Here is a 16,140-nt window from a genome sequence, read left to right on the forward strand (position 1 = left end):
ATATAATACAATACTTCTCACAAAATACATCCGCACAATGGACCTGACACCAGTACGTCTGATGGCCTTCAAGGTCATTGTTGCAGTGCTTTTGTTTAGTTCAGTGTTTCTCAAAGTGGATTCCAGGGACTCTGTGGGTGGGTTCCTTTAGGGGGGGGTCTAAATTGACCCATGCAAGTCTGTAACTCTGACAGTGTACAAATGGAACCAAATGGACCCTAACTGGTCCATTTGGTTCCATTTGTACAGTCAGAGTTAAGGGGAAGACGTTGAAATTTGACAGTTTGAGAAACACTGGTTCAGTTCTTTTACTGTGGTGACGAGTGTGCGCTCGTTACCCAGGCAGGTCTTCATATCCTCAGACGACATGAAGCCGTCGTAGCAGAGACACTGGTACGTCCCCGGTGTGTTGGTGCACTGGCCCCCGTCACATGTGTCCGGACTCTCCTCACACTCATCAATGTCTGGGTGGGGTGGGAGGGTGGGGAGGGGGAGGATAGCATGGGAGGGAGGGACAGGGGACACATTACTAAAGTTAGCATTTTTGGCAGCCAAATACAGGAAGTACATTCCACAACAAAATATGAATAGTTGCTGCCATTCCAGGCTCTTGCTGATAGAACACAAGTGTTGTGACGCAATGCAACCCACTAGACTGTTGGGTTCCCAAACGCTGTCAGCCTGAGACCCAAAAAGAAGAGAAATTTGGTGTCTCCCGGGAACTCACTAAAAACATTATGAATTAACCTCTTGAACCCTATTTAAAAAATAGTGAAAATAGACGATCTACAAAGATTACATACAACACTGCATTGTGAGCTTATATATGTGCTATTTCTGCTATTTTGACGAAAGTAAATAAGTAAGCCTTGCCGAGCCCTGAGGCCCATAGGGCAGGAGGTAGCGTGACATGGACGCTACCCCAGATCCAACCCTCGATGCTGAGTGCCAAGCAGGGAGTCACTGGGTCTTTGGTATGACCCGGCCAGGGATCAAACCCCAACCTCACAGTCTCAGGGCGGACAGTCTAACCACAAGGCCACTGAGCTGGGGTTTTCATTTGATGAAGGAAAGGTAAAAAAAAAAAACATGATATTTACTAGCGAGCGACCCATAAAAACAGGTTCCATTTTGGGTCACAGCTCTATATTTGGGAACCACTGCTCTACTAGTGGGCGAGGTTCACCCCAGGACAGGGTCACTGTTCTGTAAGTGTTGATGTGTGCTGGCAGTGCCGTCCGAGGAAGAGCGTGTGCGTTCTCAAATCGTTTGCCACGTTTGCAAATTAAAAACTCCTTTTTAACGGGAGCTATTTGGTGTGCGAATTCTTCTGTTTTTATGGTGCCAGCAACACCCAATAGAAAGAGAATTACACCGTGCCAAGGTGAGATAAAGAGCAACGGTGTGGGATACAATCCCACTGGGGCCAAGGATGCTGTCAATCTGTCTTGTATTCTTGCATTTTTCTTGACATTTATCAGGACAAAACTCACTACAGCTGGACACGTACAATCTGAGAAATGTACAGGGACGTACCTTACAATTATAGATGAATAGATTTATATATTGTTGCTGTCATGAAGAAACCTTGTATGTTGTAAATATATTTAATGGGTTTTAAATCTTTTTAAGTTCACATGCGTCATGACTCATGATGTGATGCATTGAGTGTACTATAACAACATGCTCAGCATAGGGATGCCATGTTGAACGTGGTTAGATCTGTCTGTTGTTTCTTGTGTGGCAAGGGATCCCCATATATGGCATACATGGGCAACTGGCGGCCCGGGGGCCACATGCGGCCCCCACCTTCACTTAATGCGGCTCGCAGGTTAATACTGGAATATTGATATATTATTGATTTCAGCTGTTACAATTCCAAACATGACCTGCTTAATTCCATCAGTCTATATTAGAAGCTTAATGACTAGTACAGTAGTATTAAAATGTATTACTGTCCAATGTAGGTATTTGTATTTAGGTTCATAAAGTTAAGATGAGTATATAACTAAATGCGTTTATTTGAAATTAAATCAAAATGTTACATTTCAGGATTCCAATTAAAAAATAACAAACAAATAATTCAGGATTTCAATTCAAAAGAAACAAAAATAGCCGACTTGCGTTTTGAGCTTGTAGATCTGCTACAGTATTTTTGCTTCTTTTGTATGAGATACTAGAATTACAAAGTAGGACTCTGGAGTGAAGGTAGAAATATAGTGGCCCTCGCCATCATCAAAGTTGCCCACCCCTGCCATATGGGATGATCTTGACGTCATTACCAGGATGTCATATGGACTCTTTTGTTTGACAGGATTATTGTTATTGGTTGTAATGTTAGTTGAAATATGAGCATATAAGGTTATATATTCTGGGACATACTGTATCTGACTAGTTATGATATTTATCTGGCCTCAATCAGACCCTCTTTGATTAATCCAGGACGTCCGTTTTCGCGGGCATGATTTATGTTGGTTGAAATCAGGTGATATTCTATGCCAGATCTGACTAGTCATGGTTTGACTTGATCTGGCCCCAATCGAGACGTCACTGATTGGTCCAGGTCCTGACCGTGCTTGCTGGGATGCAAATTAGTACAGAACTGTACATGACTAGAACCATCAGGCTTGATTAGTGACAGACAGACAGACAGACAGACAGACAGACAGACAGACAGACAGACAGACAGACAGACAGATAGACATGTTTTGAAAGGTACTTCCAAATCAAATTCAAAGCATGCACAGTAAATGAAGTGTTAGTCATAAGGCATGTTTTCACTACAGTTCCGGAATTTTTCCTGCAAAATAATTAGCATAATGATTTTCAACTTGCCGGGAGTTTAGTTTTTTGGGTGTTTTCACATAAGCAAAAATGCTGGCATAGCCATAAAATACCTCGTTTTCACTAAACCGTTGTCGCGGTGTTGTCCGTTGTCCGTGTTGCCAGACTTTGCGAGAGAACTAAGCAACCAGGTGTACGAAAATAATCCCCAAAAAGTGATATTATCTAGGCCACACGAGCACTTTAAAACTACCCGCATCGCCACATCAGCTAATTGAAAATTACCGATCTACAAGCTCACAACAAATAAAACGAAACCAGCAACTATCATATACAAACAACTTTACGGAAATGAAGCCCAGAGTCGCTTATAATTAGCAGACATGGCAACACTTGCACTGAAAGACCTGAAAAAAAAAATGAAAAAAAGAAACACTCTCCCCAGTTTGTTGCGTTCACTGCGGTGCCTGTCCTGTCTCTTCTCTCTCTCACTCTGAACGCTACAAATGGATTTACTAAAACAAAATATTCTTCATGCTCAGCAACAACAACACATAAGGTCCGTTCAGAAAGGATCTCATCTAATGCAACGTGTTGCACCTGTGGGCTTTAGATTAGCTGTGGTCTGTGGACTCGCTCGGTGCTCAAAAGACTTTTAGGCTAATCATCACATGACAACGGCGAAAAACTAATGATGCACCTTTTGTTGAGAACAGCTTCTTTCTTTCAGAACCTCTCCAGTCCCTCCGCAGATAGCGGAGGAAGAGGTTCCAAAAGGAGCTGCCGTTAAGAAATCGTTGCACTTTTGCAGGCAGCCAGCCATGGTCACAATGCGACTCTCACTCTACTCTTTATAGCCTAAATAATTATCCCTAATGCAAGGTGAAGCTGTATTATATTTCGACTGTAGGCCTATATCCCATTCACATTCTGATCGTTTTCAATCCCAAATACAATGCTTTAACTGTTATCATTGGCTCCTTACGCACCTGCTTGTCAAAAAACCGTCAAAAATAACGGTATGCGTTTTCACAGAAGGGAAATTTGTATTCTAACGGTACTTTAGCCAAAAATTACTAGGTATTTTCCCGTCAAATTTCGGCCTCCAAAACTCCCGGAATACAAAATGGCCGTTTTCACATGGCGTGAATTTCAAAATTGCCGTCATTTTTGACAAGACTTCCAGAAGTTTTGCTCAGTGAAAACGGGGCTTTAGTGTTAATATCCATTGGTAGCTCTCAGAGGGTAAGAACAAAATAAATGGATTAGATTTAAAACGGGGGATTTTAATGTGTATCTTGGAAGGTTCCTCTAACTCAGGGGTCAGCAACCTTTTTGAAATGAAGTGCCATGTTTTAATTTTCTAGATCGCCAGTGTGCCATGTCAGCACCCCATCAAACATTCTGACATATTTTGATTGGCCGGACATTGTTATAACCATCATTAGACCAGCAATAATCCACCAATCTCCCTGACTCCCCAGTCAGAGTTCAGAGTTTTAATGAATGTAGAATTATGTGCAGGGTTTAACTTGCTGCAAATTAGGTGACTTAATTTAATTGACCACGTTTAAAATAAAACACCTCTCTCACACAATTCTGCCAGTGTGCCAGTTATCACCCTCCCCTGTGCCAATGTTGGCACCTGTGCCTAAGGTTGCCTACCCCTGCTCTAACTGATGCTAGACAGAATAGAACAGAACATAATGCTAACCAGTGCAGCTCCTCAGGTCAGGCATCAGGGCATATCCAGTGTGACAGCTGCACTCATAGCTGCCCTCTGAGTTGGTACAGAACGTCTCACAGCCTCCGTTCTCGATGGTGCACTCATCGATGTCTGGAAGAGGAAAACACACACAGTAACATGCACACACACACACACACACAGGCACGCGCAAACACACACGCACGCACGCACACACGCGCGCACACACACACACACACACACACACACACACACACACACACACACACACACACACACACACACACACACGCATGCACACACGCACACACACACACACACACACACACACGCACACAAAGAGTCACATATGGTCAGTGGGTGGAATTCAAAATGTACTTGAGTAAAAGTATGAAAGTGTGTTGGCATCAAAAGGTACCAAAAGTAAAAGTACAAAATGAATTGAAAATAGCCGATCTACAAGCTCACAACGTGTCGCAAGCTTGTAGATGGGCTATTTTTAAATAGCCAAGGTATAAAATAGGGCTAAAGTGATTTCATATGTATGTTTTATAATATAAGTTATGCCTGCAAAGTAACTAGTAACTAAAGTTTTAAAATAATTGTAGTGGAGTAAAAGTACAATATTTGGATCCGGGATGTAGTCCCTATTTTAGTCCCTAGTAGAAGTAAAAGTATTGGATATTGGAAATACTCAAGTAAAGTACAAATACCTCGAAATTGTACTTAAAGGAGGACTTTGCCACTTTTCAACCCATCTTCATATAATAGGTCCTCCTCACTAATGTTCATAATAAAATAGCAAAAAAAAAAATCTGCTCGGTCCAAGTCTCTTAGGAGAGCTGTGGGAAGTTCAGAAATCCATCGTCTTGTGACATCATCATTTTCCACAAAAAAAATTAATCAATATTTTTGAAAAGATATTTAGATTTTTATTATCGCGAGAACAATGGCTTCCACTATAACATTGCAACTTTTCAGGAGTAGAAAGCCTGCATTTTCTATTAGCTTGGATTCCCAATCGATGATGTCACAAGACGATGGGTTTCTGACCTGCCCACAACCCTCCTCTGAGAAGAAAAAAAAAAGCTAGTTTTTAGTCAGGACCAATTATATGAAGATAGGTTGAAAAGTGGTGAAGTATAAGTGATAGTTCACCTATTTTTTACATAAAGCTGTGTGAAATACTGGCCATTAAAACAGTGGTTAAAAATGTATTAATTGATTACCAGAGTCCTGTGGTCAGAATTCTGGTCAGTTTTAGATGAATATTAAGTAGTTCCAATGGGGTGGGGGCCATTTGGCGTGGCCCAATCATTGAAAATAGATTAATCCACAAAACTAGCTCAATACTCATTTGTATTGTTGGCCTATTTCTACCATATAGAGCGAGGTTTCGTTCTGATCAGCTGACTGCAAAGCACCTTGTTTTGGGGAAATACGATGCAGCGGCGTAGCGATACTGGACACAAAAAATAGTACCATGTGACAGAGGAGTCAAAGTTGAACGAAAGTTGGTCTATTTGGTAGAAATAGGTCAACAATACAAATGACGCTAGTTTTGTGGATTCATCTATTTTTAACGATTGGGCCATGAGCCCCTGCCAAATTACCGGAACTACTTTATATTCATCTAAAACTGACCAGAACTCTGACCACGGGACTTTGGTAATGAATGAATGAATGAATACATTTGGAACCACTATTTTAATGGCAAGTATTTCACACAGCTTCATGTCAAAAATAGGTGAACTATCACTTTAAGTAAAAGTACTTAGTTACTTTACACCACTGCATACGGTACACATTGCAGGAACCATAAAAGTCAGTTAATATGTCGCAATGACACGACAAGAGATAAGGTCATATATTTACCAACACATTCCAGACGAGAGATAAGGTCATATATTTACCAACACATTCCAGTCTGTTCTCTGTTGATTTGTATCCTGTGTCACAAGCACACTGGTAGCGGCCAATCATGTTGATGCATTGGCCGTTCCGACACAGCCTGTCACTCAAGTCACACTCGTTGATGTCTGTGAAAAAGAAAATAAGTGAAGAAATACATGAATGACTAGAATGCTTTCCCATTTTAGTTTTTCGGTCAATTCTGTTAAACCAAGATACTGTATAGCTCTCATAGTTACAGAAATAAACCACCACTGATTCTTTGAAAGCTTGGACCAACTGGCTCTATGGACGTAAATGAGTAATTCTCTCTCCCTCAGCAACTAAACTGTCAAATCCTGAGAGTGTACAAATGGAACCAAATGGACTCATATGTTCACTCTTTTAGAGTTAAATTAACACTGAGGATTTGACTAATAAACTTGACCAAGGCAATGACCTTCAAATGTTGCAATGTGGAGCACAGTACGTGAGTGATTTATTTTTCAACTTAGGCTAGTCGCTCGTCATGTCATGAGAATTCTACTGATCTTTGGGCATGTCACCTACAATGACATACCCAAAATAGTGGTTACATTTGATTAAACATGTTTGTCTCTGCCAGACTATGTTTTGCACTCTGTCCGTCTGTCCTTCTGTGTGTCCTTCTGTGTATCCTTCCGTCCGCCTGACTGTTACCAGCTAATCTCCGGCGCCGTCAGCCCGATCACGGCCAAACTGTGCACACACACTCCCTGGATGCCAATTCAGAACCTCTGCCCACATTTTTCACGTGGGCATGTTCTAGCACCACCATGAGGCCGATTTTTGCAAAACAATTTTTTTGACAGTACTCCTACAGATTTTGTCCAAAACTCACACAAATCGCTAGACAGTATCTCTATAGTCATGTGATCAACATGGATCTGTCCGATTATCCATATGCCATCCTGATTGGCTAAAATTGGCTTCCAAACTTTGCAGGATTGATCCGTTTTGAAGAAAATACAGCAAATCATGAACGCAGCTTGCGATTTGTGTGACATTTTGCACACAGATTTCCCACTAGGCCAAGGAAGAAAATAGATGCCAGTTCCAAATGTTCAAATCAGCATCAGTGTTTTTACCTATAAATCCACGATCTGTGTAAAACTTTGTATGCGCACTCCCCAGAGGCCTTTTTCACATCTGCCTTTTATAGCGCCACCTTCAGATTTACAGCTCGCAAATGGTTACACAGTATCTCTATAATCATGTGATCAAGACATACAGTATCTGTCCGATATTTCATATTCCATCCCAATTGGCTCACTTTGGCTTCCAAAGTGTGCAGGATTGTTCCGTTTTGAACAAAATGCAAATCATGCATGCATCTGCGTCTGATTACCGTGAAAGGCAGAAGTCATGCCACCCTTTTCACATTGGCCTATTATAGCGCCACCAGGCGGCCACAATAACCTACCTGATCTGGCGGAGACCTATGTGCTCGGAAGAGCACTGCTTCTAGTTTGAAATCATTCCAACACTTGGAATCAGAGGTGGTTTCAACAACGCTGAGTACCATTTTGATAATGTCTCTGCTCTTATTTCGTGAACAAGTAATAAAGAAAATAAACGGTCTGGATGGGTAGTTGATCCACATGAGGTCATGGACACCGACCTTCGCACGTTCTGTTAGCTCATGGCTATGAAATGCAACGGAATAACGACCAATTACATCATTACCGTAAACCAATCACAGGAGTACTGAACCTTAGAAAGATCTGGGCCTCATCTCCTTCTCTTATCATGACTCAGTCAGACTATTCTTAGGTTACACACTAACAAACACACTAGCCTAGACACACACACACACACACACGTCTACAATCACCATCAGCCCATCTATCAAAAAGTATACATCCCACACATTAATATATCGTCGTTGTCGGGCAGAACCCTCGTATCTCCAAGTTTCAAATGTGTATGTTTTTTTGCGAAGCAAAGCCCTGCTTCATCAGACAAGGCCGTCACACAAAAGTAGTGAAAACAGCAGATCTACAAGCACACAATGCCTCGCAGATTGGCTGTTTTCACTAGTTTAAATCATTTTAAAAATTAGGAATACAAAACAAACGGTTTTGGACATACAAGGTTTCCACGCACGCACGCACGCACGCACGCACGCACGCACGCACGCACGCACGCACGCACGCACGCACGCACGCACACTGCCGCACTCACATACTGTACAGAGTCCAAACTAGGCCACACACAGAGACCAAACCATAGACAGACAGACAGAGGGGGAGGAAGATCCTCCGCTGTCCTGCCAAGGAACAGGCCTATAGGCCCTCTGCCCAGTGACAAAATAACACCACTTTCCAATTCCCGCCAACTTCCTTGTTCTTTGTAACTTTTCGAGGCTAAACTGAGTGATGAGCGGAAACTTTACATTATTCAACACAGACTCCTAGAGAAATGGAAGTCGGGGGAGGAGGAGAGAGGGCAGACACGTCTTGAATAGGGACCAACTGTCCGAAACCTATCCCCTCTCCTCGTGCCGTCATCATCACTCACCTAGCAGGAGGTCGTCGCCATGCTGGCTTTTGGTGGGACATTTTTGTCAAAATTCCATTTTTGCCACAGACATACAAAAAGAGTCCTGAATGACTATAACATGTCTGTAACTCAGAAGCCTCTATCATAGTCCAAGGTGAAGAGCTATCACGTCACCACGGTGTAGTTTTCTAGTTATCACCTAGGCTTTGTTACACATTTTTAGGTGATAGCTAGAAAACTACACCGCGGTGAGGTGATAGCTCTTCACCTTGGACTATGAGTCTTGAGAGTGTACAAATGGAACTAAATGGACCCTTACAGTATGGAAGCAAATAGCACATCTGTAGATAAAATGTAAATGCTATTGCATTTTACATTTACTTTTGTCTCAAAAAATGTGTTAATTTCCTGAAGATTAAAAAGCATTTATTTAATTTATTAATTTTCATTAATTTTCGAATTTGCCATTTCATTTGATTTATGTCAGCTATTCGCTTCCATGCCCGACATCATCATTGTATCCAGAGGTTATGCTGGAACGCCTACTGATTGGCAAAAAAACTACTTTCTGGCCTTGACAGCCCATGATACATCCAAACAGAAACGTCGTTTCATTGATTGCATGAAACGATTGCATGAAACGACGTCAAACAACTCACTTTGCCACTCGATTTGCCTTTCACTTTATGCATGTGCATACCCTCTATTCAATAGAGGGTATGCACAAGCACATGCATCATAAGACCCAATAGAGTCTATTGGGTCTTAGGATCAAAATAAGAACATTATAATGGTGTGTAAAAAAATAATTTGCCACGGACGAGGACAAGTCTTTGTCACAGACACATTTGTTCCAGGGACTCCTTTAGGTGGGGTGGAACCCCACCCCTTTAGGTGGGGTTTAGGTGGGGTAAAACCAAATGATTCCATTTGTACACTGTCAGAGTTAAGGGGAGACCTTGAAATGTGAAAGTTTGAGAAACACTGGTTTAGTTTTGTCACTGTGGTGACGAGAGCCCTGCTCACCTAGACACGCAGAGCCGTCGGGGGCGATCTCGTGGCCGTCGGGACACAGGCACTGGAAGCTGCCCTCCGTGTTGAAGCACTCTCCTCCACGGCACAGCAGCGGGTTCCGCTCGCACTCGTCAATGTCTGGGAGGGGAAGGGGAAGACATGCACGCACACACACACACACACACACACATGAACGCGCACACACACAAACACACGCACGTACGCATATACACACACACACATGCACAAACGCAAATTAATAACCAAATGAATAAACATTTGCATTTGTTTTGAGTTAAATCTGGAATTCGACAAAAGGCAGACCTGGATCGTTGTTAAAAGTACAGGGGGAAAAAAAACAACAACAACAAAAAAAAACTTCAAAGATTTTCACAGATGGCAGAACGTTCAGAAACATAATTGCATGTCAAACTAATTTCACAGGGCAGCTGAATGGGCTCTCTTTGTATACGCGAGTCGAGTGCGTAATAAAGAACAGTTATCTTTAAAAACGTCATCGAGTGTTTCTGCGGCACTGAGGGGTTCGGTCTGCGAAGACTCAATGCCCCACAGGGCTTCTAATGAAGGAGACAGTTTAGTTAGCCAACAGAATGAAACTCTGAAACCTCTCTCTCTCTCTGTTTCTCCACCTCTATGTCTCAAATGTTATTCTATCTATCTATCCTCTCTCTCTCTATCTTGTGCGTGTGTGTGTGTGTGTGTGTGTGTGTGTGTGTGTGTGTGTGTGTGTGTGTGTGTGTGTGTGTGTGTGCGTGTGTGCACGTGTGTGCGTGTGTGCACGTGCGTGCACGTGCGTGTGTCTCTCTTTCTTCTCCCTCTCTCTCTTTGTCTCTCTTATATATACACAAAGCACAGATTTCAGATTACATCAGTCTTTTAAACAGTGTGTTCCAGGCATGGTGATGTTGGCCCCAGCACTTCAACCAGAGCCACTGCTGGCCTCAGACGGAGGGGTGAGATGGCTGGGCTGGGACCTTGGGGCTTGGACCTTGTGGCAAACCTTCCCTACACTTAGAGAACCTTTTATAGGGTTGGCACACTCCTCCACGCTCAGATGCTGCCCCTTTAAACAGGGTGTGAGAGCGAGAGTTGTTATGCAGATCGAGTTTCCCCCCTTCAGTTCCTCGTAGACTAAATATGATTTCATGTGAACCGGTCCGTCCCGGTTAAGCATATAACTGAGCAGATCTGGTGGAACCGGGTGACAGGATTTGTCGTATGTGTGCAGTCAGTGTGTGTGTATATTGGATCGTCTTGAAAGCGTGCGAGGGTTCAACACTCTTACCCATACAGTTCTTCATCATCATGAAGCCACTCTCGTATCCTTCGAAGCACTCGCACCCAAAGTCTCCCGGAGTGTTGACACACGCGCCTTGTCCACACAGGTCCGGGGAGATGCGACACTCATCAATATCTGGCAGGGGGAAAAGTAACAATGTGAGGGAAAGCTTCTCATCTCAACTATTTGCTGAAATGTTTTAATTCTGAGAGTGCAACACACTTGTTATATGCAGATGTAGATGTACAGTACATAAATGGTTTGAGCCACAGCAATGTAGTTTTTGCTTTCAGTGGCATGTGTGTGTGTGTGCGTGTGTGCGTGCGTGTGTGTGTGTGTGTGTGTGTGTGTGTGTGTGTGTGTGTGTGTGTGTGTGTGTGTGTGTGTGTGTGTGTGTGTGTGTGTGTGTGCGTGCGTGCGTGCATGCACGCATGTTCAGTATATATAGTTAAACACAACAGCGATGTATTTAACCAGCCTACAGGGACCAGCTCCAACAAGCCCCATGTAGCCAGACTGCCATTTGAGTGAATGAGTTGAATGCAGGAAAGGGCTTTACACCACTTTACTGTAATTAGCGTTGGCAGCGGGATTCAAGGGTGAGGGATTGATGGGGAACGGCTAGACTTAGTAGCGATACAGCGGAGCTCTGTGATATGCGATATAGTCCCTGTTTGCCGAGCTTTGCTGGCAGAAGCCAGCGACTACACATTTCAGCAGGTCTGCAACATATCAGTAATAGATAAATCGCTAACCTAGATTCAAGTTCAGTGTCGGAGTATTCGCGGTAATTTACCTATGTCTACGATATGGCACAGCCGCACAGGCTATAGTTAAACTGGAAATCTGTCAATTAAAAGCACTGCATAAATGCTTTATGTCGAGCGCAAGCACTCGCATTTTAAATGTTATATGCCACAGGTCTTAACAGGGGGTCCGGGACCCGAGTTACTACAGGGGGGCCGCCACATCTTTGTGTGATAGGATCATGTTTTTTACATTAATCACTAGAACCCTAGCATATACCGGTACCTATTCAGCCCGTTCTCACTCCCACTGATTCACCCCCATGACGCACTTCGGACTCGCTTTCGGCATCACCCGTGCAGACGCGTTGGGACGATTTCAGTGTCATCCGGGCAGACGCGGAGGGAGAGTCTTAGTGCGCATGCGCCGACACATGTTTACTCGAACATGTATCTACCGTCAGTGGGACTCGAACCACCGCCTTCAGTGATCGTAGCAATGCTGCCCTATCGACTGAGCTAGCAATCCTGGCTGACAAAGCCACTTTTTTTGTTGACCTATTCTTAGTTCAACATTAGCCAAAACATAGCAGCTAGCAGAACATAGCAGATCTACAAGCTCACAACGCCTCGCACGCTGCGAGGCGTTGTGAGCTTGTAGATCGGCAATTTTTTGGCACAGAGGTTTGGTGTAGAGGGAAAAGAAGTAGGTAAACTAGTAGGTATTGACAGTTCAGGTGATTAAATGTATGAAAATACACATTAATCCAACCTACACAGATGATAGTGACATCAAACAAGTCTAAGCTGTATAAGAAATCCATGAACATTTTTAATCTGCAACACAATTTCATACGATTTGTAATGGGGGGGGGGGGGGGGGGGGGGTCCCTGCTTCATCTCTCTCTCAAACTAAGGGCTCCTTGGCCTGAAAACGTTGAAGACCCCTATTTTATGCTGTATTTGTGGTGAGAGGGTGATGGTTGAGGTGAGAGGGTGATGGTTGAGGAGTTTGTATTTGTGGTGAGAGGGTGATGTGGTGAGAGGGTGATGTGGTGAGAGGGTGATGTGGTGAGAGGGTGATGTGGTGAGAGGGTGATGGTTGAGGAGTTTGTATTTGTGGTGAGAGGGTGATGTGGTGAGAGGGTGATGTGGTGAGAGGGTGATGTGGTGAGAGGGTGATGTGGTGAGAGGGTGATGTGGTGAGAGGGTGATGGTTGAGGAGTTTGTATTTGTGGTGAGAGGGTGATGGTTGAGGAGTTTGTATTTGTGGTGAGAGGGTGATGGTTGAGGAGTTTGTATTTGTGGTGAGAGGGTGATGGTTGAGGAGTTTGTATTTGTGGTGAGAGGGTGATGGTTGAGGAGTTTGTATTTGTGGTGAGAGGGTGATGGTTGAGGAGTTTGTATTTGTGGTGAGAGGGTGATGGTTGAGGAGTTTGTATTTGTGGTGAGAGGGTGATGGTTGAGGAGTTTGTATTTGTGGTGAGAGGGTGATGGTTGAGGAGTTTGTATTTGTGGTGAGAGGGTGATGGTTGAGGAGTTTGTATTTGTGGTGAGAGGGTGATGGTTGAGGAGTTTGTATTTGTGGTGAGAGGGTGATGGTTGAGGAGTTTGTATTTGTGGTGAGAGGGTGATGGTTGAGGAGTTTGTATTTGTGGTGAGAGGGTGATGGTTGAGGAGTTTGTATTTGTGGTGAGAGGGTGATGGTTGAGGAGTTTGTATTTGTGGTGAGAGGGTGATGGTTGAGGAGTTTGTATTTGTGGTGAGAGGGTGATGGTTGAGGAGTTTGTATTTGTGGTGAGAGGGTGATGGTTGAGGAGTTTGCAGCTCACCAGTGCAGTTCCTCTCGTCTGAGTCCAGAGCGTAGCCGTTGTCGCAGCGGCACCGGAAGCTGCCGATGGTGTTCCTGCACCTCCCGTTGGAGCACAGGCTGTTGATCATCCTGCACTCATTTATATCTGGAGTTACAGGACAGAGAGCAGCAGAGAGGAGCATGGGAGGAGATGGAGAGAGAGAGAGAGAGACCAGAGAAGACCATTTATAGAATCCTCTTACAGCTTCTATGGAAAACAAACACAACTGAGTAGTGGTAGTAGTAGTAGTAGTAGTACTCTATAATGAGAGTTCTCTTCAAGTTGATTTTCATACTTCACTGAACTGAACGGATTGAACCTTGACAATCTATGCTATGGTTTGGAAAAGTATTACCAGTAAGACTCCCTCATCGGGAGATAAGCGACCATCAGGTCAGCAACCTCATGGTGGCGCTAGAATAGGAGCATTTGAGAAATGAGGGGTGGAGGTTGTGGTTTGCCAGCCAAGGAGTGGGTGTGCAAAGTTTGGCATGGATAGGGGCAACGGCGTGGGAGATGTGGTGTCTGCAAAAAGCAATCTCATGGTGGCGCTAGAAGAGGGTCATGTGAGAAATCAGGGGCGGAGGTCGTGATTTGCCATCCAATTTGCGTGATTTTAGGCCAAAATCTGTAGGAGCAGTGTTTAGCAAAAATCAGCCTGATGGTGGCGCTAGAAGAGGGGCATGTGAGAAATGAGGGGCAACGGTGCCGGAGATACGACTAGGGCAAAAGTGTGACGTTACGGACAGACTGACTGACAGCCGGTGGAGGAATCAGTAATGTCAAGTGTACCGTGACAAGTGGTGGAAAAAGTACTCACATAAAGTAAGGTAAAGTATCAATACTGCACTGTAGAAACACTCTGTTACAAGTAAAAGTCCGGGATTCCTTTACCTTTGAGGAAGGGCCTGCCGTTGATGAAGTCTCCTCGGTGCGAGAAGCCGGGGCCCCGGGGACACAGCTGGGCGTACTCTAGAGAGCCCTTCTCTGGACACTCATCACACTCGGGCCCCCAGGCCACCCCCACGGAGCAGCAGCAGGCGTCCACACGGTGCTTCCCCGGGATGGGGGCCGCGCAGCGCTCGTCCACGTGGGTCAGGTAACACTGCTCCGTGCGCAGATCTGCAGGGCAGAGACAGAGACGTGTTTTCAATGTTCATACGTGTGTATCACACACGTGCACGCACGCCCACAGCCACACACGCACACACACAACCATGCACGCATACAGTACACACACTTTAACCTGCTCTGACGAAGGCTTCGGCCGAAACGCGTTAGCGTTCAGAATAAAATGGAACACTGCATTTGAGCATGTCTTGCATCTTCATTTTGGTGAGCTGCTTTTTCCACTCCTTTGATACAGTATAGCCATAAATCATAACCCTTGTAGAGAACTTTTATTTTGAGGAGGTTGCGAATAGATAGAGAACACTTGGACCAAGAAGGGAAGCACCTTATATTTTGGATTTGTGCATGTTTTGAGCAGTTACAGAACCAAACGGCCTCACCGACCGTCCTCCCCCTCTCGCTGTTATAACTCTTGTAGAGAGAACGTCTTCAAGGGTTATGATTTATGGCTAGATACAGTACACACGTGCTTGCGCAAAGACAACCCAAATACATCCACAAATAATACACACACAATACCCACCAATGCATGTCCTGCCACTGGCATCGACAGTCATGCCAGTGGGGCACTGGCAGATGAAGGAGCCCTGCGTGTTGACGCACTTGCCGTTGACACACACCCCGGGGAACACCTCACACTCATCCACATCTGATGGTCATACCAAGCAGAAACAGTTCCTCATCAATCCCATGTGCTTTAATACAGGAGTTCACTTTATCACAGAGTCATTACAGAGCCAAACCAAATTAGAATAATTAACCAGTTAAGCCGGGATCATAGTCGCCTGGGCGGTGGAAGGCTGAAGGCGGAAGGCGATCAGGTTTTTTGGAACCGAACACCTATCACCTAAGTCTGATCACCCGATATCGATCAATCACTGATGGCAATATTGTCTGCCCTTCATTATTTTCAAGGCGATAAACAAACCATGTCAGAGAGTGACACTATATATATATATATAATACACCATTGATTGGCGAGTTTACCTTTTGATCGAAATCACCGATCAACACCGATCACAGCTAGTCATATCAGGCCGATCCCAGCCATTGCCGATCGATCGGCATCATCCCTAATTAGAACCACAGTACAACAATATGGCAGGCCTTACCTTCACACACATTCCCTTTGACTCTGGCATATCCCTTACTGCAGAATGGATCTAGAAAGGAAAG

The 16,140-nt window shown here is 44.3% G+C and overlaps 1 protein-coding gene across 1 annotated transcript in view; it reads right to left on the reverse strand.

The window, feature by feature from the left end:
* fbn1 (fibrillin 1) overlaps positions 1–16,140 on the reverse strand; it is a 125,768-nt gene that overhangs the window by 51,211 nt on the left and 58,417 nt on the right. The window contains exons 23-31 of the mRNA XM_080730725.1: positions 16,077–16,127; positions 15,488–15,613; positions 14,728–14,955; positions 13,813–13,938; positions 11,241–11,369; positions 9,947–10,072; positions 6,403–6,528; positions 4,499–4,621; positions 339–464 (exon numbers count right to left, since the gene is read on the reverse strand). Of these exons, the coding sequence (XP_080586851.1) occupies positions 339–464; positions 4,499–4,621; positions 6,403–6,528; positions 9,947–10,072; positions 11,241–11,369; positions 13,813–13,938; positions 14,728–14,955; positions 15,488–15,613; positions 16,077–16,127 (1,161 nt within the window). The remainder of the gene's footprint in view (positions 1–338; positions 465–4,498; positions 4,622–6,402; positions 6,529–9,946; positions 10,073–11,240; positions 11,370–13,812; positions 13,939–14,727; positions 14,956–15,487; positions 15,614–16,076; positions 16,128–16,140) is intronic.

This window comes from Nannobrachium achirus (genome assembly GCF_963921795.1).
Source record: "Nannobrachium achirus genome assembly, chromosome: 7".
In the NCBI taxonomy this organism is placed as follows: Eukaryota; Metazoa; Chordata; class Actinopteri; order Myctophiformes; family Myctophidae; genus Nannobrachium; species Nannobrachium achirus.